The sequence below is a fragment of the Muscardinus avellanarius genome, assembly GCF_963383645.1.
Source record: "Muscardinus avellanarius genome assembly, chromosome: 7".
NCBI lineage: Eukaryota > Metazoa > Chordata > Mammalia > Rodentia > Gliridae > Muscardinus > Muscardinus avellanarius.
In genome coordinates this window covers 108,003,586-108,028,964 of record NC_137793.1, presented here as the reverse complement: position 1 = coordinate 108,028,964, position 25,379 = coordinate 108,003,586, and the positions used below count along the sequence as shown (strand labels likewise).

General features: G+C 37.5%; 2 protein-coding genes across 4 annotated transcripts in view; one reads left to right on the top strand and one right to left on the bottom strand.

The window, feature by feature from the left end:
* RALGPS2 (Ral GEF with PH domain and SH3 binding motif 2) overlaps positions 1-25,379 on the top strand; it is a gene marked incomplete at both ends in the record, with an annotated part of 115,269 nt that overhangs the window by 44,409 nt on the left and 45,481 nt on the right. The gene's annotated exons all lie outside the window — the stretch shown is intronic.
* Positions 4,488-24,642, bottom strand: ANGPTL1 (angiopoietin like 1; the record flags this gene model as incomplete). Its single annotated transcript, XM_080698379.1, has 4 exons — positions 23,811-24,642; positions 8,416-8,609; positions 6,299-6,569; positions 4,488-4,675 (listed from the first exon to the last, which is right to left on the bottom strand). Exons 1-4 carry the CDS (start codon positions 24,631-24,633, stop codon positions 4,488-4,490), a joined length of 1,476 nt encoding a protein of 491 aa, XP_080554505.1. The 5' UTR covers positions 24,634-24,642.

Below are 25,379 nucleotides of genomic sequence, written 5' to 3'. Positions count from 1 at the left end.
GAAAGTTGAGGTGGATGCCATTGCCTTTGTTCTGTGTCTTAGAAGAGGGTGTCACTGCTATTCCATTGCATTTTTAGTGGTGTCCTCACCCCAGTAAATGAAATTTTTATAACATGCCTAAACTTAGAAGAAACAAGTTTTTTGTTTTGCTTTGTTTTGTTTTTTTGCAGGTTTGGAGATGGAACCCAGAGGCATTCTACCTCTGAGCTACACCCTCTGCCCTATTTTTCATTATTTTTGAAATGGGCTCACTAAGTTGTGGAGGGCCTCACTAAGTAGCTGAGGCTGGCTTCGAACCTGGGTCCTCCTGTCTCAGCCTCCTGAATGCTGGGATTGCAAGCGTGTGCCACCACGCCTAGCAAAGAAACACGTTTATCTTTTTTTGTTTCAGTAGTTTTTATATATACTGACTTGTAGGATACTGATCTTTCGGTAAATACAGTTCTTTAATTTTAGAAATTTCTACTAACCCATGTACAAATATTTTCATTTCTGTTCAGAAAACTTCAACCAAGTTCAAGGCTTCCCACATTTCTATAGGAATTAATGGAATACTTTTCCTTTGATAGGATTTTACTTAAAACTCACTGATCTAAAAAATGCCTATTGGTGAAAAGTTGGCTTTTAATGTTTCCTTTCAATATGTTAAGAGTTTTATCCCATTTTTATTGCTTTGGTTTGATGTGTAGATAATATGCACCATGAATTACATTGCCGTCTTGTTTTTATTATATATTATTCCATATTGTGTTCTAAGCAACAGCATGTTCAGTCCTTTTCTTTTGGATGTGGAAAATGAGTTCTGTGCAAATGGCAGCCAGCCTAGTCTTCACTTCAGCCAGAATCATATTCCCATTTTCCATTACCTCACTTCTGTGCTTTTTACCCTTTCTATTTTATATACTTAAAATTCTTCTGTTTTCTTTTTTGGAATATTTTTTGAAATTTGCTTCAGAACAAAGATGTGTAATATAACAGAGCTGAGAATAGAGTTGCATTAATTTAATTCTTATGTTTATAGTTTTTTAAGAGCTTCTATATCTTTTAAACGTACCATCTGTGCAGATCTGAATGCTAGTCATAAATATCAGATTCTCCCAGTTTTAACAGCTTTGTCAGGGATGTTTCTAGCTCTTGGTACTTCTAAACATTGTTTTACAATTTTTGAGCAAATCTCAACAGAATAAAAAAGTTAAATAACTAACACTCATATATTCCTAAGGCTGTGTACTTACATAAATTATATAACAATTTTATAAAGTATGTGATATTATTCATACTTTATAGGCAAAAAAACTTAGGCAAAGAAGATTAAGTTGGATTACAATAAAGACACATTGCAACTTGTCTTTCTAGTTTAAAGAAAGCATTATTGAAACAAAATTTGTAATTTTGACTTTATTTATCAGTCTTTCCTGTAATTTCCTGCAGATTACAGATTAAAAACTGTTAACCTCACCTATAAAATTGGAATGTGAGCTTATTTTTATTCAGGTCGAGATCATGACATTATAAGTGGAGTTATTTTTATACTTTGTTATCTTTCATAGGCACTAAAAGAAAAGACTAGAAAACTGTTAGAATATAATAATCTTTAGTTTATTATTAAGATTAATTTAAATATACTGTATATAAATAATATAGCAATACAGATTTATAAGTAAGTTAAAAATTTTTGTGATTACAAAAGCCTTTACAGACTTGAAATATTATTACTAGGAATCCTAAGAAATATAATGCTAAAAGAATTAACATTCTTATATCATGACTTCACAGTTAAGTAAAGATTAAACTGAAAATTTATACTCTGTAAGAATTAGAACCTGAGAATAAGTTTATTTGTAGTTATCTAAAAAATTTTCAAGGTACAAATTTTGGCATTACCTAAATCTCAAGTTTTTAAAAATCAGAGAGGCCAAGCATTCTAGACATTGATGGCCTCCTTTTGAGTACAGAATAGAATCTAAGACTTTTATTTATTTAGTTATTTATTTATTAGAAATAACTGAAAATAAAGAACCCTTCTATAAACTAGTTCCAAAGCACAATTATGAGTTTAATATTACTACAGGTAAGCCAACCACATCTATATTCATAGGTAGCTCTTACACCTTACCAGACAAGTGACCTAACCTTTTCTCTTACCAGACTCTTTAGGCTAAAATTTCCACTGTGGCGATTGCCTTAATTTTTCATTTTTGTTTTAAAATTAGTTACCTGCTCTACCAGCTAGCACATCTCTATTAGCCTGGCAAGTGAAGAGCTCATAGATCAATGTAATTTCTTTCCTGAAAACTTGGACATTTATTGATCACCTACTCTATGCAAAGTATCATTGACTCTACAGAACATACATAGGTGACTAGTAATACTATGATAGCTAAAGTCTGCTGAATATTTAAGAACGGCAGGCATTTTTCTATCCTTTATATGTATGACCTCATTTGATTCTCACAGTACCCACATGAACTAGGTACTGTTATCACCATTTTATAAATAAGACACCCGAGGCAAGAGTACATAAACTGTCCAGAGTAAAAGAGCTAGCTGGCAGAGCTAGAGCTGAGCCACAAATTCAAATGGTTCTGACCAGAGTCTACTGCAAGATTTGTGTGACGAGGTTTTGGGTGCTCAAGTGGAATGGTACTTGTAGTTATAGTTCTGTCAGTACATGAGATGCCTTGGTAAAGTCTTATTCGGTTAAGATTTAGCACAATTGGGTACACAAATTGTCCCAGAAACCTTGCAGCCGATTTTTGTTATTCTGTGGGTGGCGGGAAGGTACCTCAGAAGTATTTTAAGGTGCCCCGGGCGTGGTGGCGCACGCTTGTAATCCCTGCGTTTGGGAGGCAGAGACAGGAGGATCGCGCAGGTTCGAAGCCAACTGCGCTGGCTTAAGAGACCCTGTTTCCAAAAAAAAAAAAAAAAAAGTATTTTAAGGTAACCATCAGTGAAACAAAGAATAATGCAGTTATCCACCAGAAATTTTATTTTGAGATGTGACTAAGCAAAAGAATTGGTAGTTAATGGATTAACTAGTTCAAATGGTTGTCTTGAAATTAAACTATTTTTGTGAGCAGTTTACCTCACACATTTTTGTGAAGTTTACCGCAGACCTTTTTGTTCTGGCTGAAGTTTCTTTTTGCCTATCAAAAGTCTTAGGTCATTTCTTTAAACTTTTACCTTCATAAATGAAGTAAGGAAGGTCAGCTCTGAAGAGGGAATATATTTCTGAAAGGAAGTTCTTCCAAAAGGTTCCTAATAAAGTCGATTGCAAAGACAAGTTCAAGGCATCGTAAGGTCATCTACTCTATGGAGTGTAATTAGCAGTTCTGACTAGCCAATCCCTGTGGATTCTACTCTTTTGCTACTGGGTCCTTAGTAGTAGGAAAACATCTGTTGAATTCTTAATAATGGGAAAATATCTAACATCAATTCTTTTAGTACCACCTGTAAATACACATTAATACTTGTAAACCTGTCCAAGATTTCCGACTTTAATAAGCAGACAGTTTGAGCTGGGCGTGGTGGCGCACGCTTGTAATCCCCTCTCTTGGGAGGCTGAGACAGGAGGATCGTATGGGTTCAAAGCCAGCCTCAGCTACTTAGTGAGGCTTTCAGCAACTTAATGAGACCCTGTTTACAAATAAAATAAAATAAAAGGTCTGGGAGTATAGCCTGGAGGTAGAAAGCCTCTGGGTTCCACCCCCAGTACCACTAAATAATAAGTAGACAGTTTGGGGTTTTTTAAGCACTTAAGATCAAAAAGTTAGGGAGGAGGGAACGTGTTCCGTATATTATATGAAGATAATATTGAGAAACTCACTTGTATATTTTTATGAATTTCCCATTTAAGTAATACATGTACTATTTGTGCACTTTTTCTTTTAAAAATACATATTTCATACTATGGATCATTTAACTGAGCAAGTCCTTATAGAGTATCTTGTCGAGTTCAGATATAATCATTACACATTAAAACCATAAATTTAATTTGAGATAACTTTTATTCAGGGGAAAAAATATATTTCTTTTTGACAAAACTAGAGATTTCTCTCTAGTTTCCAGTCTGTATTTTTTATAAATAAAATGCATTGTCTGATATCATAAAATTATTTTTCATTGGAAAATAGAGCAGTCTTATAGTTTTTAAATAAATTGCTCAGTATCTTGAACATGGATTCAGTTTTGATTTAAAATCAAGCTAAAATTTGTTCTACATTGTAGCAAATATTTACAGTTTAGAAACTGCCTGTATTTGTCAGTATCATGTTTGAAAAATTGGATATGGATGCAAATAAAATTCTGTAGTTTTTGAAGGAAGATGAAGCTACATTCATAGATCCCTTTTTATAGCTATGAAAGAGTTCATTTTACAAATTATACCTGTAGAAATAAATTGTGCAAAGAAATATACATATAACATTTACATTTGGGGGAACTGAAGAATAGAGTTCTGTGTCATTTAAACTGGGAACGGTCTGTCTTCAGTCAATGGGCTTGATCATCATCTGAACAGCTCTCAAGGAGTACGATCCACCTCTGTATTCAGCCCAAAAAATTCCGTCTTGGTGCTTGCTTCTGTAATGGCCTCCTCTGTACCATACTCCATTTAGATTAGAATGTGCACAGGCATTGTACCACCAGCCTCCTTTATGAAAGTGAGCGCAGTTTCCTTTGAGGAAAAAGTACAGATATCAAATTAAAATTCCTTCTAAGTGTGGTACTTTGCAAGCTGTCAAAAACTCTACCTTTGGAACAGCATAAACTGAGCACCCCTTACTGATTTTAGTGACCTTTATCTTGCTGTTTTGTTTGTTTCCATTTATTTTGTTGCTGTTGTATCCTCTACTTGAAAGCTCTTTCTAATTACTGTTTCTACTTTGCTTTTTTCTTGCTTACTATGTGCTTTTTTAAAAATAATAATTTGCCAGGCGTGGTAGCACATGCTTGCAATCCCAGTACTTGGGAGGCTGAGACAGGAGGATCAGGCAGGTTTGAAGCCAGCCTCAGCTACAGTGAGGCTCAGCAACTTAGTGAGACCCTGGTGCCAAATAAAGTATCCGGAGGTAGAAAGCCCTTGGCTCTACCCCCAGTCTCCTCCTCCTCCTCCTCATCATCATCATCTTCGTCGTCGTCGTCGTCGTCATCTGCCAGGTAAACTGTTTATATGTGAGAAAGTTATAGAGAGAAAGACTGGGAAAGGAAAGATAAAGAGTTGGCTAAAGAAGAGGGTAAAGTTTGGGAAAAAATGAATTCTCAAAATGAAGCACAAAAGTAAAAATAATAAAAAACAGTTCTACCAGCAAGTTAGTAGCTTTTTGTAAACTAAACACATGTTGGGGTCCTATCTCTCCTTTCCTTTCTTGACAGTGTGAAATAGGTTAAAACAGAGATGTATATGCTCCTTCCTAAGATCACAACTGAAGAGAAAAATAAACAATTTTTCAGGCTGGATATCTCTTTATCAGTGCCAGAAACGTGGGTTTAAGAAGTGAAGTGTGGTTTGCGGATATCCTCAGCTACTAAGTGAGGCCCTTTGCAACTGAGTGAGACTCTGTTTTGAAATTAAAAAGAATTTTAAAAAAAAATAGGGCTGGGGTATCACTCGGAGGTAAAATACCCTGGGTTCCATCCCAGTACCGCAAAAAAAAAAAAAAAGTAGTGAAGTATATGAGAATTCAATTAAAAGTTATACAGATGTCTCACTTGTTTTTATCAAATGCCAGTTTCCCTGTGAATGTGCCTGCGGCTGTCCGCCACGCCTGCTCTCCAGCGCCCTCCAGCTCACAACGCAGTCGCTTGCCTCCTTCCCTTCCTGGGGTCTTCAGTCAGACACCGGCAGCACCCAGGAAGAGCGTGTGCCCTGGGCCTGCCGCCTGCTGCATTCTGTTCCCTTATTTGGTTATATTTTTCTTAAGAGTATGTATCATCACCTAATAAACATTTTTCCTCCAAGACAAAATGCTAAAGGGCAGAAATTTTGTTCGCTGCCCTATCTCCAACACCTACAGCAATGTGTGGTTAGTGTATGAATTTGAAGCAAGCTCCCCCACCCACCATAACCATGTTTTTGTTTGGGTTCAGTTTTCTCCAGAACTTGTTCTTCACAAAGATTGCACTTTGGGATTGCCTTATAGAAGAGATCCTAAGAACTCTTTATTTTGATTGGTTATATTCCCTTTAACCATGCCCAAGACATTTCTGAAAAGATTCATTAACATATTCTTTAACAACTTGATTCTATTTAGTGTGTAGAAGGTAGTGTGATTCTGCCAAGATATTCCTTCTTACTCACCTGCATACATGTCTCTGTCTCTGTCCAGTGTGGTGAACTGTTTTCCATTGTGCCACATCAGAGAATCTCCTGCATTGCCCTGGTACGTTCCCAGGCGTAGTCTGTAGAATTCACTTTCAGGTTCCAGACGAAAGCTGCTATATTCTGCATAGACTTTCTTGTCACTCCAGTCTTCTAATTCAATTAACAACTTATAATTATCTTGATTGCTCAGCATGTAGATATTTTCCAATCCAAGCCAGTATTCTCCATCAGTGTTTCCAAACCCTTTCTGTCAATAAACAGACATGAGTATATAAGTGTAGAAATAATAAACATTGTCTTAGATAAGCTTTAAACAGTCCAACAGCATAAAGATACTGGTCACCCGAGTGGTAATGTGAACTGTCTACTCAGTCACATGAGTTTTAAGCTCCTCATTGTCACTTTATTTGCTTTCTCTTAAGATGTCAGTTTTGTTTTGTATAACTGGCTTTAAACCATACAAATAAGTCAAAGGCAAAAAGATAAAATTTATTCAGAACTGCTAAAAAAAAACCGCCAACTGAAGCTGGGCATGGTGGCGCACGCTTGTAATCCCCGCGCTTGAAAGGCAGAGACAGGAGGATCACGCAGGTTCAAAGCCAGCCACGCGCGCTGGCTTAGGAGACCCTGTTTCCAAATAAAAATGTAAAAATAGGTCTGGGAGTGTAGCCCGGAGGTAAAAGGGCTTCCAGGAACCCCAGTACCACCAAAAAAAAAAAAACAAAAAAAACAAAAAAAAACAAAAAAAAAACGCCAACTGATAAACTACCTACCTAGACCTTTTAAAAGTGTTCTTGAAAAGCCGAGTGTGGTGGCGCATGCTTGTAATCCCCATGCTTAGGAGGCGGAGACAGGAGGATCGCGCAGGTTCAAAGCCAGCCTCAGCTACTTAGTGAGGTTCTCAGCAACTTAGTGAGACCCTGTTTCCAAATAAAGTATAAAATAGGTCTAGGAGTATAGCCTGGAAGTAGAAAGCCTCTGGGTTCCACCCCTAATACCACCACCAAAAAAAAAAAAAAAAGCATTCTAGATTATTCTCATAATCATCCAAAGAGCCATTTTTTTTCCTAAAGTATATGGATTCTGTCCCCACCTTTGGCAAACAAAGAGAGTATTTAATATTAAGATCATCCAGTGAAAACAATAGCATGTATTTTAGAACACTTTATCTTCTTTGGTTCTCTTGTAAGTAAAATTAGTAAATATAAAGTACTGTAGTAATCTTCAGAGTTCCTCCTTTGAAAAATTATAAATTAATGTTTGAAAAATAGATTAGCTTCTACTTAAAAGCATTTGACATCGTAGGTATCCAGCAAAAATAGATTTAGCAAGCCTGATCATAACACTTTGTATCTTCAAAAGATTGTGTTGGAGGATTTCCCCCTTTTATTTGTGCAAGGTACTTGCTTAGAAATTCTGACATGAATGTATTAACATGTCATTCTTAGCTGCCAGTATAATTTCACCCGAGAGTGAGTAATTACATATTACTTTAGTTTTAAATGGAATTAGCCATCTAGAAAATAAAGTCTTTCCTATGTCATCTTTAAACTGAAGGGATATGAGCATAAATCATAGAATTAACATTATGAACATCAGAATTATTAGCAGAAACCAGTTGTTTACCCTTTCCCAAAATTGTTATCACATGATTCTGGTTCATGAAAATGTGGGTGGAGGTCACACTTTTAACAAAACACATTGGGTCTCAACTTAAAATTTATTTATCAGAAGCAGTTGACCCAAGATTGGGTCATTTTTTTTAACTCTATACTTTGTTATTGCTTAAATAAATTTGATGTTACAAATATGATCAAAAACAGAAAAATGAAAATTGAATTGAGTAACCTTGACTAAGTAAAAGGCTGAAAGGAGGGGCATTTTGAAGTGTATGTTCAGTGTCCTTTTACATCATAATTTTGAAATTAAATTAATTTTAGAATCTTAGCTTTAAATTTGGAAATGAGAATAATATTTTTGTAGATTAATGTAGATGATGAAACCCCAGGAGTCGCTGTGTATCTTGTTTATTGTGCGGTCTGGCTATTCCTGCTCCCTTGTCCTGGCTCTTAGGTCTGAACACGCTATTTTACCTTATAACTTTCCCAGTTTCTGAAGAAGTTGACAGAGCCATCTGTTCTCTTCTGTATGACAGTCCAACCTCCAGGGTCCAAACTGTGCTCACACCATAGCTGCACTGGTCCATTGCTGTTGCCAGGCTTAATCATGTAAATCCCACTGACTGAGTGCCCAGCTTCTTTTGCTTGCTGACAGTCTTTGAATGGTCCTGTAATAACATTGATTACCAGGAAACTTAATAAGAAAAGAAAAATATTAAAATAGTCTCAGTCGAGATTTTTACTCTTATGTTTTTCTTTACAAATACCACTTTTTGTCTATTGTGTAAACAATACTACGAAAGTTAAAAGGAATAACTCCAGTCCCATCTATTTAGTACATAAATTTGTTTTTATTTTATACTCTCTATTTTCCACTCTGCTTTGTCCAGATATGTATATTTTATATTGTTCTAATCTGAAATAAAACAAATCAGGCATGGTGATACACATCTGTAACCCCTGTACTTGGGAGGCTGAGACAGGAGGATTGCAGATTTAAAGCCAGCCTCAGCAATCTCGTGAGGTTCTCAACAACTTAGCAAGACCTCTTTCCAAATAAAATATAAAAGAAGGGGGAAGGGTACAGCTTGGAGATAGAATACCCTTGGTTTCAATCCTCAGAATGCATGCACACACACACACACACACACACATACATTGCACATGCACTAAAACAAGTAGAAAATTGGATTCTGTCTTTTTTACTTTACAAACATCTCCATGGAACTGCAGTCTCCACTGTAGCACTTGTAATAGCTTGATAGTAGTGCTTTATATCAGTGTTCCTCTATCAGTGTCCAGTGATAGAATTGGACATTGAAATTTTCATCTGATATTTGTTTTTATTATTGATACTGCTCAGTGTCTTCATTTTTATTGGCTTCATATTTATTTATAAAAATTCTATAGACTTAAGCCGAGTGTGGTGGTGCACACTTGTAATCCCACTACTTGGGAGGCAGAGACAAGAGGATCGCACAGGTTCAAAACCAGCCTCAGGTACTTAGTTTCCAATAAAATATAAAAATAGGTCTGGGAGCGTAGACCAGAGGTAGAAAGCCCATCCCCAGCACCACAAAAAAAGAAAAAATTCTATAAACTTTATCGACAAGATGGGTGTAAGCACACATTTATTCATATGCCTAGTTTGCAACTTCTGAAGTTTAATTTCAGTTGGACACACTCGTCTTTTGAGATACTCAGTAAAAAATGGTGTACCACAGTCAAAAAGTTTTAGAAATGTTAAATATCTTATTTCTTTTTTGGAAACTCACAAATTAACCAGTTTTCTAAGCGTACAGACTCTTAGATTCCCCCCCACGCACACACAGAACATCTATTAACACCCCATAAAGAACACATGTTAAGATATCGGCCTAAATGCCTTCCTGAAGTATTGCATCAACGTGTAGCTGATGTTCTTGCCAAAGCTCGACAATAATCCTGTGGACGGTTTCAAGTGCTCTGCAGAGAGAACACTGCGCTGAGGCTGTGTGTCTCAAATGGAAGTAAGCCCCAGACTGAAACCCGTTTCTTTCTGGTCCCACAATCCATGGCCTGGACTGTGGTGCTGGATTTCCCCCTTTGTTGTTTCATAGTTAAGAGATTCTCCCTATTTTTAATCAGCTAATAAATTCTTCAATTTTTGTAAAGGACAGAATATTTTGGGGTTTTTTTTGTTTTTTGTTTCCTCTATTTTTTTTATTTTTTTTAATAAATTTTTATTGGTGCATTGTAGTCATACTTCTTAATAGGATAAAAAACCTTGAGATATACATATACACATCACCCAGTCAACCCTTACCCAATCCCTAACCCCTACCCTACCCCTCACTCCTTCCCCTGCTTGGTTTCCTGATTAACTTTGATATGTTTGTTTAAGTACATCATTTGCTTTAAAGAATTTCCCTCTTCCCCCCTCCCATCCCCTCAAGATAGTTCACTTTAATTCTCCTCTATAGGATCTCTTCTTCATCTAGAGTTCCTCCTGTTACCCATTTCTCCCTAGTTTTTGCACATTAGGGAAAGCATCTGATTTCTTATTTTTTGTGACATTTCACTGCAATAATTTTGTTTCCTTTATGGCTGGGCAAATTCCATTGTGTACACATCCCAGAGTTTTGTAATCGACTCATCTGTTGAAGGACATCTTGGCTGGTTCCACAGTTTGGCAGTGGTGAATTGTGCATCTATGAAACATGGTTGCTCATGCATTAGTTTGGTATTTTGGTTTTCATTCTTTTTGATAGATACCCTGAGGTGGTATTGCTGGGTCATATGGTAAGTTTGTTTTTCTTCTTCTGAGGATCTTCCATACTGTTTTCCAAAGTGATTGCATTATTATTATTTTTTTTTTTTTTGGTGTTCAATTCCAACTTTCTTTTTTTTTACTTTATTTTTATTTTTTATACATTTACTTATTTATTTTCAAAATATATATATATATCCTAACATGAAATATGAACTCTAAACACCCAAAACAATCTCAAAAAAGAACACAGCTAGAAGATGTACAATTTCAAACCTTATAAAGCAACAATAATCAAAACAGTGTAGTACTGCTATAAAGGCAAATATATAAACCAGTGGAGTAAAATAAAAAGCCTAGAAATAAATTTTTCCATATATGGTCAAGTTATTTTTGACAAGGTTTCCAAGAACATTTGGTGAAAGAAATAATCTTTTCTCTAAATATTCTTCAAAAATAACAATTACATGAAAAGGCATAAAATTGTACCCTTACCTAACACCATATACAAATATTAACTCAAAATAGATAAAAGACCTAAATGTAAATCTTGAGACTATAAACTTTTAGAAGAAAACCTGGGTCATAAAACTTCACAACATTGAAATTGGCAGTGATTTCTTAGATATGATTCCAAAGGCACAGGCAACAAAAGAATAAACAAACTTTATAAAAAAATTTTAAAAAATATTGTACATCCAAAGACAATGCAAAGACAATTAAGATTTACTGATAGAATGGGATAAAATATTTCTAAATGCTATATCTGAAGGTATATTAATATTCCAAATAGAAATCATAGAAATTAGCAACAATAAAAGCAAACAATACAATTTAGAATTAGGTAAAAGATTAAAATAGGTAATAAATCTCCAAAGATTTTTATATGACCAATAAACACATGAATATCACTCATCATTATCATAATATAACTAATCATTAAGGAAATACAAATAAAAACTATAGTGAAATACTACTTCACATTTATTAGGATGGCTACTTAACATGAACTACCTTGCTCCAGCCCTTTACCTTGAGTTTGTTACTATCTTTACTTGTAAAGTATGTTTCTTGTAAGCAGCAGATAGATGGATTCTGGTTTTTAATCCATTTTGACACTTTATGTCTTTTTATTGGGGAATTGAGGCCATTTACATTCAGTGTGATTATTGAGAGATAACTTTTAATTCCTAACATGTTAAGATTTTATTTCTGCTTGAAATACTGTTTATTCTTCTTTGCTTAGTTGTCTGCTGGATGGAAAATCTTGTTTCTCTGGTTCTGGTGTGTGTTACCTATTTCTTCTTTGTAGTTAATCTCTTTGAGTATTTTCTCTAGTGCTGGTTTTGAAGACATAAATTCCTTCAGTTTCTGTTTGTCATGGAAGCTTCTTATTTCCCCATCTAATTTGATAGAAAGTTTTACTGGGTAGGAAATTTTTGGCTGGAAGTTGTTTTCTTTCAGAGTTAGGAATATGTTACTCCAAGCCCTTCTGGCTTTCATGACTTGGTTTAGGAAGTCTGGAGTGGTTCTAATTGGTTTGCCTCTGAATGTCACTTTGCCTTTTGTTTTTGTTGCCTTTAAGACTCTCTGCTTGGCTTCTACATTGGTCATTTTGACAATTATGTGGTGTGGAGAACCTTTTCTCTGATCCTGTCTAAAGGGAGTTCTATAAGTTTCCTGGACCTGTGTATCAACCTCTTGCTCTATGTTTGGAAAATTTTCTGCTATTATTTCTTTAAGGATATTATTGATCCCTTTGGTTTGACCTTCTTTTCCCTCCTCTATTCTGATTATTCTTAGGTTAGCTCTCTTAAAATGGTCCCATATTTTTTCAATGTCAGATTCCTGCTGTCTGTTTTTTTATTCTAAGTTATAAATTATGCGTTTGTTATTGGATTGATCATCTAGGAGCGAGATTCTGTTCTCAATGTAGTCTAATCGATTGTTTATAGTTTGAATTGATGCCTTTACTTCAATGATTGCTTCCTTTATTTCTTTTAGACTCTCTCTAAATTCTTTTCTAAAGTCTTGTATTATTTCTACAGTTATATTCATGATTTAATCTTCTGGAGATCTCTGAATTTCTGTTATCAGGTTTTGATATTATGGGGTTGTGGACATTCATTGCTCTATTGTTGTTCCTCTTTCCCATGATATTAGAAGTTTGTGCCTTCTCTGGGTTCTTCACCGGGTCACCACAACTTCACTTAGGGTGCTCTGAATCTGGAGTTTGTGGTAATCTCAGCCACCACTACTCCTTTACTGGGTTGTATTGTAAAGTCTCAGACCCAGGGAGTTAATCGAGGCTGCACGAGACCGTGCGGGTGCCAGTCTGGGTGTTTTCCCACAGGGAGTTGCAACTAGGGCTTGATATCTCTGCCACTACTACTCCTTCACTGGGTTGGTCTGTAAAATTTCAGACCCAGGGAGATTATCAAAACTGCGCAAGTCCCTGGGCATGCAGTGCTGGGATTTCTCCTGTAGGGGCCACAATTTCACTTACGGTTATTGTGTGCGCCGATCTGGAGCTGTTGCAGGCCTGGTGAACTTGCCGCCACTCCTGGCAATATGGAACCACTGCCACGCCCTCGGCCATGAGTCTGGCATATTTCTTTTCTGGTTTTGAGCTCCGTTCTGAGTCCCTGGAAGGCCTGATGATCTTGTCCGCTGGGAGTTTTAGACATTCTTTGCGCTGGAAGAACTGCTGAATTACACCTGAATGTTCTGCACTTGCTCACTTCAGCCCCTTATTTACTTTTTTCTCTGGAGCCTGGTGCTGTGAGGGAAGATGGCGCCAATGTGACTCCGCCACCGCATTGTAGGCTGGTTTCTTTTCTGGTCTCTGGTTGTTCTTCTAGACTTCTTTTTCGCTGTCCCTTGTGTTTACATTTTTTTTATTTCTCTTCTAATAGTGTTTTCTGGCTATGAAAAGTGCTGATTTTGTGGCAATAGAGATCGAGTGTTAGCAGGACTCGTAAACACTGTTTTTCTCGGTCGCCATCTTCCCGGAAGCTCTACAGAGTATTTTGTAAAGACATACATAGAGACTCTGATTCTTGAACTTGTGATTTCCACATTTTGAGATCTAGAGAAAAATAGCTTCCAGTTTTACTAAACAATGTTCAGTTTCATCTTTCACCAGTATTTTGAGCCTTTTTTATAAGCATGCAGAAAGTATTATGGTTTTAGAAATCAAAATTATTCTAAAGACTGATTATAACAAACTAAAGGCATAAAATTCTCACTTGTCCAATTTTGTTTTACTAGAAATTTTTTAATTCTGAAATGCATAATTTTTAGAAATTATGTGAAAATAGTCAAGTAAAGGTCTTAAAAGAATTTCGATAAGGATTATAGGATTGTTGAAAAATTGAGAAAGGTATAATACATAGCTAAAAATACAGGGCCTCTTTTGTGCCTTGGGGTAGGATTGATCTCATTACTATTACTCACTGTTTTTGTTTGGATTTTATGTCTGTTTTAACTCTTTGTAGATCATCAGTGATTTTTTTGTCAAATGATTTGATTTGCTCTCATTTTGAATATAAGGGAACTTTATACACAAAAACTAAGAACATCAGTTCTCTAGCTCACAGCTCATAGTTCACTGTTTCAGATTTTCAGAAATTATCACATAATATTCATAAGCTATCCATTGCTAATAAAAATTGAAGAAAGTGGAAAGATCTTACAGAATTCTTCTTGGGTTATATTATTTTAGGTATTGCTTTTTTATGTGTGTGTGGTACTGGGCTTCCTGGAAGCCCTTCTACCTCCGGGCTACACTCCCAGACCTATTTTATATTTTTATTTGGAAACAGGGTCTCTTAAGCCAGCGCGGCTGGCTTCGAACCTGCGCGATCCTCCTGTCTCTGCCTCCCAAGCGATCCTCCTGTCTCTGCCTCCCAAGCGCGGGGATTACAAGCGTGCGCCACCACGCCCAGCTAGGTATTGCATTTTTTGATAATGGAGTTTCAGTGTCATTTGTTCTCTCCTGAGATTCCCTTACCTTTAAATTCATTATGAGCATCTTGAGACAGCTGTAATAACTACTTTTATCATTCTTGTTCTTTATACTCATAGTTTGCTGAGAGGGTTTTTGTTTAAGTCAATGATGTTTGGAGTTTTTTCAAAATCTTCTTATGTGTCTACTGAAATGATGAGGTTTTTCTTTTTTGTTGTTGATTGTTAATAAATATGCCAATTATATTTTGAATGTTAAGTCAATTTTGTATTCCTGTGATGGCATCCTCTTGATCACACTCCTCAGAGTCCTTAACAAAATATTTCATCATTATCATTGTTAGTCCCTTCTTTTTCATTCCTGAGCTTGACACATAGTAGTTGCTCACTTAATAACTTAAAGCAGCTTATTTAGTAAGTATATGATTATTTAAGTTGGGCATAGTGACTCACACTTGTAGTCCCAGTACTTGGGAGGGTGAGCCAGGAGGATCACAGGTTTGCAACCAGCCTCAGTTCCTTAGGCCCTCTGCAACTTAGTGAAACCCTGTTTCAAAATAAAGAATAAAAAATAGACTGGGGGTATAGCTTAGAGGTAGAACACCCTTGGGTTCAATCCCCATTACCACAAGAAAATAAATATATGATTATTTAATTAATAAACAATATGGGTAAGTAAAACCTAATATATAGTCATTTCTACTGCAAGAAGTAATACACCTGGAAAACCTTATATTCTCCAAATTCATTAACTAAAAATAACAGCTGATTTTAGCTGTTAACATTCTTTGTATTCAGCTGACTTTACTTGTGGCACAAAATAGTATTCTTGAAAAAAGTAAACCAAGATGATCTCATTCTTTTACTGATATTTTTATCCAGTCACATACAAGCTGTTTCACATTGCCAAATTACACATTGTAATCAAGGCAGAGAAGGGTGTATTTCAGGTAGGATGAGATTTACAGAGTTCTCATTCCTGGGAGCTTTCATTTCACAGTAAGAGGAAGGAGAAGGGAGTATGCCTGCAGGGTGCGCATTTGGGCGATTCTGTGGTGTCCAGTAGTGTTTGTTACTCATAGGCAGGGATTTCTCTTTTGTCCTGGATCCACAATTGGAGTTCACTTAGGCATGAAGAGCTTTGCTGAATTAAGTGATTTCCTGTAGGTGGCATGGTTTCCAGAATTCCCTCAGTCCTACAGTATTCTTCTAAGAAATTTCTGTGTCTGGCATCTGTCAATTTACACATTGTAGTCAAGGCAGAGAAGGGTATATTTCAGGTAGGATGAAATTTACAGAGTAGTCATTTCCTGGGAGGGAGTAAAATGGAAGGAAAAGGGATGTTCCTTTTTAGGCTGAAGGGATAGAGAAACAACCTTAAGAGTGAATTGAGGAGATGGGAAGGGTGACAGAGGGTCATTCTGTATAGTGTGGCAGGTACTTTGATGGAGTTGTGCAGACACACGGTAACAATGTCTGAGAAATAGCAGACTAACATTTGAGGGCAGAGATTGGAGCCCACCTGTGACTGAGCTGAGTTTCGAAGATCGAGTAAGAGGCTTTTAGAGGCCGGAGGTCTGATCAAGACCTGACAAGGATGACATGTGCTTAGGAATGGAGACAGAAGAGAGCTTGGCCTTAATGAAGCAGGTACAACTTTTATGTCTGAAACAAAGGACTGAGGATGATAATGATAATTAGCTTTTCAGGTAGACTAAAGAGCCTGCCGCAGTTGCTTTCTTGATTGCTTCTGTTGTTTAAAAGTACAGTCACCCTAGTTATTTTCAAAGTAAGCCAAAATTTTTTCCAGGTTGTCAATTTAGGGAGGTAAAGGATATCTGAGGAGCAGTACTCTTGTTTTAAAACCTATTGGTGCTGAAGGTGTAGGTCAGAAGTAGAATGCCCCTGAGTTCAATCCCAGCACCACTGGAAAAATAAACTTTAAATTTTTTAATTAAAAAAATATACACACACTCAACATTTCTAGAGTAGGAAATTTGAGGCTTTTTTTTTTTTTTTTTTTTTTTTTTTTTTGGTTGTACTGGGGTTCCTGGAAGCCCTTCTACCTCCAGGCTACTCTCCCAGACCTATTTTATGCTTTTTTTTTCATATTTGGAAACAGGGTCTCTTAAGCCAGCGCGTTGACTTCGAACCTGCGCAATCCTCCTTTTCTCCACCTCCCAAGCACGGGGATTACAAGTGTGCGCCACCACGCCCGGCTGAGGCAAATATTTTATAAAGTAATTAAGAGTCTTCCATAAGACTGTATGAATTACTTATTAATCTATATGTTTAAACTCTAGTTGACAACTAAAGCCTTTATGTATTACACTACTAAAGAATTTTTAATAACTGATTAATGCAATCATACTCCAATAATTCCTTTGCTTAACCAGTTCAGTTTTTTTAGTTTAATGTTTCTGTTTTAAATATTAAGCATTCCACTGAAACTAGTTGAACCTAAAAATATTTACTAATAAGAAGCATTAAAATAATTTCAAAAACATAAATATTCTGATTTTAAAATAAGCCTACTGCTAAAAAGCACATTTTAAATTTCTAATGCCTGCTCTTGAAGTTTAACTTTTTGAGCTTTTCTATTATGTCCCTATTTACCTATTTCTATTATGCCCCTAACATGGCAAAGCACATAAACAGAAGTAGATAAAAAAAATGTAAAAATCCATGATGGTCAGAACATGCACAATTCGTGTGTGTGTGTGTGTGTGTGTGTGTGTGTGTGTGTGTGTGTGTGTGTGTTATTGGGGGTGGAATCCAGGGGCTTTTCTACCTCCGGGCTATACTCCCAGACCTGTTTTTTATACTTTATTTGGAAACAGGGTTCCACTAAGTTGCTGAGAGCTTCACTCAGTAGCTGAGGCTGACTTCGAACCTGTGCGATCCTCCTGTTTCAGCCTCCCAAGCACTGGGACTATTAAGTGTGCATCACCACACCCGGCTCTGAAATACATTTTTATTTTCTATAAGTTTGTGGGAGTTTTTCAAATTCATTAATTCTTATAACCATTTGAAAAGGAAATTTTTTGTTATAATACCTTTTTAAAAACTTGTAGTGTCCCCATTTACTCCTGTTTCCAGAGCCTACAACTGTCATTCTGCTTTCTGTATGAATTCGATTACTCTGAGTACCTCGTATAAGTAGATCCATATAATCTTTGTCTTTGGATATATTCTCTGGCATGGGATTTAATTCTGTAACAATTTAATTATTAATTTAATTCTGGCTGAACACCTTTTTAAATAGCACAGATTGTCACATATTTTCATATCATACATTTAGAGACATAATCATGTACATACATGTAGAGTACCATAATGGGAATTTCTTGGTGCCAGAAGTGTGGATAAGTACCACAACAGACATCTATCTTTGAAGCCAAACACACCTGGAATCCTAGTACTTGAGAGGCTGATACAGAAGGCTCTCAGGTTGGAGGCCAACCCCAGCAATTTAGCAAGCTCTTCAGCAATTCAGTGAGGCCTTGTTTCAGAATAAAAAATGAAAAGGGCTAGCGATATATCTCAAAGGTAGAATTCCCCTGGGTTCAATCTCCAGGACAAAAAAAAAGACATCCATCTTTATTTTTGTTTTTGTTTTGTTGTTGTTGGTGGTGTGTGTGTGTGTGTGTGTGTGTGTGTGTGTGTGTGTGCGTGCGTGCACAAAGTGCCCAAATATCTTTAAACATTATTTTTATTTCCTAAGAGATGTAAAAATAATATTAGCAAAGAATTTAGCACATTATCTAAAGAACAGAAATCATCAAGCCTATGTAATGTTGTTTATAGTAATTTAGATTTGGTGAGAATCTATCAGAACTGAAAACGCATATTAAAATTATCTAGTCTAGCCGGTGTGTGGTGGCACACGCTTGTAATTCCCGCACTTGGGAGGCTGAGACAGGAGAATCACACAGGTTCTAAGCCAGCCTCAGCTACATGGTGAGGCTTTCAGCAACTTAGTGAGACCCTGTTTCCAAATAAAATATAAAAATTGGTCTGGGAGTATAGCCTGGAGACAGAAAGCCCCTGGGTTCCACCCCTAATACCACCAAAAAAAAAAAAAAAAAAAAAATATATATATATATATATATATATATATATATATATATATATATAATCTAGTCTAGCCAGGCATGGTGGCACACACTTGTAATCCCAGTACTTGGGAGGCCAAGACAGGAGGATCGCATGTTTTGTGGCCAGCCTCAGCAACTTCTAAGGCCCTCCACAACTTAGCAAGACCCTATTTCAAAATAAAGAATTAAAAATAGGGCTGGGAATGTACCTTGGAGGTAGAATACCTCTGGATTCAATCCCCAGTAGCACCAAAAAGAAAAAAAGAATTAAAAATTATGTATTCCAGTTAGCACTATCTTTATATAATGAAAAAACAGAATAGGACAGGCAAAATGACTTACTCAGGTAATGGTGCAACCAAGTTGTCTACATTCTGTGATCTTCCCAGTGTTTATTAGTTTACTGATTAGTGTGATAATTCTTATGGTATAGATAATTATACTCTTGAGACTACATTTATAGATAAATATGAAGGTAGAGTTTATGAAAAGCAGTAACTAAGTGATGAATAAAAGAAAAATATATCTGTCCTAAGTGTTTTACATTTTAAAAATTGGCTTATTGCCAGGCGTGGTGGCGCACGCTTGTAATCCCCATGCTTGGGAGGTGGAGACAGGAAGATAGTGCAGGTTCAAAGCCAGCCTCTCTGGCTTAAGAGACCCTGTTTCCAAATAAGAATGTATAAAATAGGTGTCTGGGAGTGTAGCCCGGAGGTAGAAGGGTTTCCAGGAACCCCAGTACCACAAAAAGAAAAAGAAAATTGGCTTATTGGGGATATACACATCATTGTTTTATTAAAACAAAATACATTTAAGGGAACTTTGGATATAATCTCTAGATGGGATTTAATTCTGTAACATTAAGAGTTTTTTGTACTCAAGTTCAATATATAATAAAGCCTAGAACTGAAATTTTTCACTGTTATAACTATTGTCTTGTCAGTGTGTGAATATGTGAGTGATCATTTCTGCTAGAATTGGTGACATCCATCCACTTACAATTCAGGGCTTATATAAGAGTGTGCCATGGTAGTCTTCTCCATACTTACATAATTATACACTCTATCAGTTCAAGAAAATTCACATACCTCCATTAAGTGTATTTATAAAATATACATGCAAACTATTACCATGGTAAATCATACATCTTAAAAGCTTACTCCAGACATAAGGTTTTTTTGTTTGTTGGTTTTTTGGGTTTTTTGCGGGTCTGGGGATGGAACTCACAGGCATTCGACCTCCGAGCTACACCCCCTACCCAACTTTTTATTCTTTATTTTGAAACAGGGTCTCACTGAGTTGCGGAGGGCCTCACTTAGTAGCTGAGGGTGTCTGCGAACTGTGATCCTCTGGCCTCAGCCTCCCGAATGCTGGGATTACAAGCGTGCACCACCATGACTGACTTGACATAAGTTTTTTTAAAGGAAATTAAAAGGATATGTTTTCTCTTTCTATGTCCAGTGGATCACTTTGTATGCATCTTACTTTTAGAAATCAGAGTGTTTAAAGATATTAACAATAATCATCATTTATCTCATTTAATGGTACTTTAGCCTGTTGCTGCTGTCAGAACAGTTGATACTGAATGGCTCCTCCAGTGTAATGTATTAAATCTTTGATGAAGGTCTTTGGAATGATTAAGAGGCTCTATAAAATGTCATCAAATCAGTTAACATTTATTTAGCAGCTGCAAATGAAATGTAATATATATCTACAAGGAAAGAGCGTATGATTTAGTTGGAAGACATTTTACTTAGTTGCACTGTATGTACATGTAAAGGTAACTGGTCATTCAAGAGGGAAATGTGAAATACCATATGTGTGTTAAAGAGAGTAGAGGTATTCAAGGAGTAGAACTATTGCTTCAAGCCCGTGAAAGTCAACAAGGGCTCCCTGAAGGGAGGAGCTGCAGTTTCATTCATTCATTCACTTGGTTTCAGCCTTATAATTTGAATAAGCACAGAACTCATGGAAAATATTTAGAAGAGAATGAATAGATGACTTTTATTGGATCACATGGTTTTTCTTTTTTTGTGTGTGGTATTGGGGTTCCTGGAAACCCTTCTACCTCCAGGCTACACTCCCAGACACCTATTTTTTATTTTTTTATTTTTTTTATTTGGAAACAGGGTCTCTTAGGCCAGCGCGGCTGGCTTCGAACCTGCGCAATCCTCCTGTCTCCGCCTCCCAAGTGCGGGGATTCCAAGCGTGCTTGCAAGGGACTTCACTAAATAGTAGCTGAGGCTGTCTGTGAACTTCGATCCTCCTGTCTCCGCCTCCCAAGTGCTGGGATTACAACTGTATTCCACCACGCCCAGCTGGATCACATGGTTTTTATGAAGGAAACTAATGGAGGAAAGCTAGCAGAATAGGCTTGGTTCTTTAGGGGAGGACATTATTCTCAGCCAGACTAAGCCGACTGGACTTTTCCTGTTTGCTGTGGGGAACTTCTGGGCCAGAATTATGATGTATCGGTAGTTGAAGAAGACAAAGTAGAATATATTTTGATGGAGAAAAAACAGAACAGGTGGCAAGATGTTACACAATTCTTAGTAGAAACAAGCATGGCTGTAAGCACTTTCTAAAAGTTCGATTCTGTGAGACACAGCACTAGTACTAAGAATCACCATTTTATAGATGTTGAGACACAGAGAGTCCGTCCTAGTGACCTAGGAAGGCTCTGTCTTCTAGCTACTGCCGTGGATGACTTCAATCTAATAGTTCTGGCCTCAGATAGAAACGAGGGACATGAACAGAATTCAGTGAGCTGTGTGTGTGATAGGCCCGGTGGGAAGTGTCAAAGATGAGTGAAGAGAATTCAGAAATAAAAAGTAACAAATCAAAGTCATTTGATTTATCGATTTTAATTAAATTTATCATAAGTATATAATCACTGAGAAACAAAAGGAAGAAAAAATATTTTAAAGCTTCAAGACTAAGAATTACTATGTTTTTGAGAGGAAAAGAACTGTTCAGGAAGCTGAGACCTGGAGGATCGCGGTTCGCGGACAGCCTCAGCTACTTAGGGAGGCCCTCTGCAACTCAGTGAGACCCAGATTCAAAATAAAGAATAAAAAATAGGGCAGGGGGTGTAGCTCAGAGGCTGAATGCCCCAGGGTTCCATCCCCAAACTCGAAAAAAAAAAAAAGAAGAAGAAGAAGAAGAAGAAAAATTTAAAGGTTATTATCAAACTGTTAACTGTGTTTATAGTGTTTTACAATTCGGTGAGGCTTTTTAAAAAGATATTTACTGGTATTTTCTAGATTTCCTTCAGTAAATATGTATCACCTCTATAATGATCATTATTTGTTAAAGGAAGAACAGTAGTTTGGGAAGAGGATAATGTTAGAATTTAGTTACCAATGTACGAATTTGCTCTTCAAATACTTCAGTATGATGAGCACAGCATGCCAGACCTGGTCCTGGCTAGAAGCTCTCATAGAATAAGGCAGAGAAAGCCGACTACCTCGCTAAAGCCTTCAGACCAGCAGGCAGATAGATCCGGGACTCAGTGCAATGTGATACAGGAAAGAGATTCAAGGAACCGCACGCGGTTTGGGGAGACTCATCTGGGCATGTTTGTTTGGATCTGAAAAGGTACAACATTAACCCTTAAATCCTTGTGTTAAGCGTAACCTGCTAAATTGACAGATAAACTGAAAGGCGGCTTTCAGTGGAGGAAGCGTAGCATGGAAGGTAATGGCAGCAAATTCAAGTGCAAACATCCAGCATTGGTTAGAATCAGGAAGGAAAGCTCCGTTCGGGAGTCCTTTGAGCGGTGGAGGTAATTGACAGGCAGTGTGTGAGACCTCCATAGGAGAATGTTGTGAGAAGACTGTCACAGAAGGAAAGACGCGAGTGCAGGGCCTAGGGAGGAAGTGGAAGCTCAGGAAGACAGAGCTGTGTGGGGCAGCAGTGTCCCGCTACAGAGACAGGCCCTCTGTGGTGCATATTTTCCCCGTTTTTATTTTGTGTTTTCTGTTGTTGAAAGTTATTTCATAGTCTATGTACAGTTTTGCCTAGCCTTTTTAGTAGGCGAATAGATGTGATTTACTTACTTATAGTTTTGCTTTTTGGCATTTGGGTTTCCTCTTCCTTTCTAAAGAAGCAAATCAGCTTATAAGAGATTCGGGAGGATGACTTCAGAGAACATGGATGCAAGTGTAAAATAAAGTTAGCTGTGAGCTTACCAAAATGAAACAGAAGAATTACTCAGCTTAGTTTTCTAGGCATCCAGATTCAAGACTTTGACATTGAATGATTGAAAGAGGATGGAATGAAGAAATTGAGGGATTCTTGGGATCCGTGCCAGGGCTTTTATGGTAATGAACACATACTTTCATTGATTTAGATACAAGAGAGAGTTATTATTTGTTTAGCCTTGAAAAGTAGGAGGATCCCTTTTTCTCTTTAGGCTGAGGACACAAAGGCTGGGTCCTGTATAGGTGCTTTCAGGGTGGATAGGAACAAAGAAGCCAGGAGCTATTGGACTTAACCTTAGTAAGGGAAGAGATGAGAGCGTTCCTGAGAGTGGAGGTAATGACATGTAATTGCAAGAGTTAAGTTCCACTCTTGATGATATTCATAAAAAATAGAAATTTTTATTTACATGTATAATAACATCAACAAAATGAAGAATAAACATTTTAGGCCAGGCATGGTGGCGCACACTTGTGATCCCAGTACTTGGGAGGCTGAGACAGAAGGATCACGGTTTGTGGACAACCTCAGCTACTTAGTAAGACCCTGTTTCAAAATAAAGAAAAAAAGAGCCAGTTGTGGCGCCTGATTGTAATCCCAGCATTTGGGAGGCCGAGGCAGGAGGATCGTGGTTTGAAGAAAGCCTCGGCTCCTACTTGGTGGTCCTTTGCAACTCAGTGAGCCCCTGTTTTAAAATAAATAATAAAAAAAATAGGGCTGGGGGTGTTGCTAAGAGGTAGAATGCCCCTGGGTTCCATCCCCAGTACCACAAAGAAAAAGAATAAAAAATAGGGCGAGACCATGCTCTTGCCCTATTTTTTATTTTATTTTAAATCAGCCAGTAAGAGATAACTCACCTTCATTGATGAAAGTTACTGGTGGTATCTTGAAAGGGCTTTTGGTGGGAGAGGTTGCCAGGTCAGGGGGTGGTATTAAGTCTCTGGGGTAACCGGGGTCCCTCTGTATCTCATTGCCTCCAAGCAGACCAGGAGTGTACTGGTGACTGTTGGGAATGTGCTGTGGCACCACCTGGACGAGGGGGGGCGACACATGGGTGTCCTGTCGGGAAAATATCCTCAAGCACTGCTCCTCCAGTAAAGCGATCGTCACAGACTGGTTATTGACGAGATCTGTCAGGGACGCATATTTCACCTCTAATTCTCTGTACCTTGTCGCCATCTTCAGCATTTCTGTAGTGACATTGAGAATCTTGTTTTCCAAGTGGGAAAGTTCAAGCGAGTTGTCCCTCTTACGGATGATCTCGTGTAGTAGCTGCATGTAGAGCTGAGTCACACGAGAGTTCATGTTTCGGCTCTCTTTCCTGAGCAGCTTCACCTCATTCACAATGTTCCCATCCACATCCACCACCAGCTGTAGGACATCTATCTCTCGCTTCTGCCTGGACAGCACATCCCTGAGGTTCTCCAGGTCCATCCTGGTGATCATGTCTCTGACGGTACCCGCCTCTTGTCCTTTGGTGTTGACACAGACTGGCCCTGTGATCTTTTGTTCAGGTACCAGGAATGTGTATGCACACTTCTTTGCTTCCTCTTTACCTTCGGTGGCACGAGGATATCTCCTCTGGGTTGTTTTTTTTATTTTCAAGTGCCCACCTCTGCAGTGTCCAGTACCCATTAGCAGGAAGAGCAGCACACCTAGAGTCCAAGTGAAAGCCTTCATTTTGAAATGAGGTTGTGACGTCTCTTGAAAAAAATCAGCAAAGGGAAACAGTTAAAAGAACTCCTATCAGTCTACATGTAAAGCCTAGGGTGTAAAGAGCATCAGGAGAAAGATGAGCTCTTGGTGTTAATACATTAGAAATAGCTTTCTGAAATTCAGTATTAAGTGCTTTGATGTTTCTTTATGATTAGATTTCAGAAGTTGGCTCCTTCCAGTGCCGCTGTACAGTAATGTTTTCTGTTCCCAGGCTCACTGAGCAGATTTTGATCAGTGCCTACCATGTGCAGAAGCACACCACTAGGTGCTATAAGACTTTTGAAACCCTAATAGGGCACCTTTCTTACCTTTAGAAAGCCATCTCTTAAGAGTATGAAAATGAACCAGGCATGGTGGTGCATGCCCGTAATCCCAGGACTTGGGAGGTTGAGAGAGGAGTGCAGGCTCAAGGACAGCCTCAGCAAGTAGTGAGACTCATCAACCTGGTGCGACCTTGTTTCAAAATAAAAATAAAGTGGGGCTGGGGTTTATCTCAGAGGTAGATGCCCCTAGGTTCAACCCCCAGTACCACAAAAAGAAAAAGAATACGAAAATGCCATAGTGTTTATAAGATACTAACTAAAACTTTTTTGCCTAACTAGTGCCGCAGCTACCAGGCGGCTTTCCTGATCAGTATTTTAGATTTATTCTACATGATTTCAATGAAATTGGTCCCTGCCATAAATATTATATCTCTTTTTACCTATTAA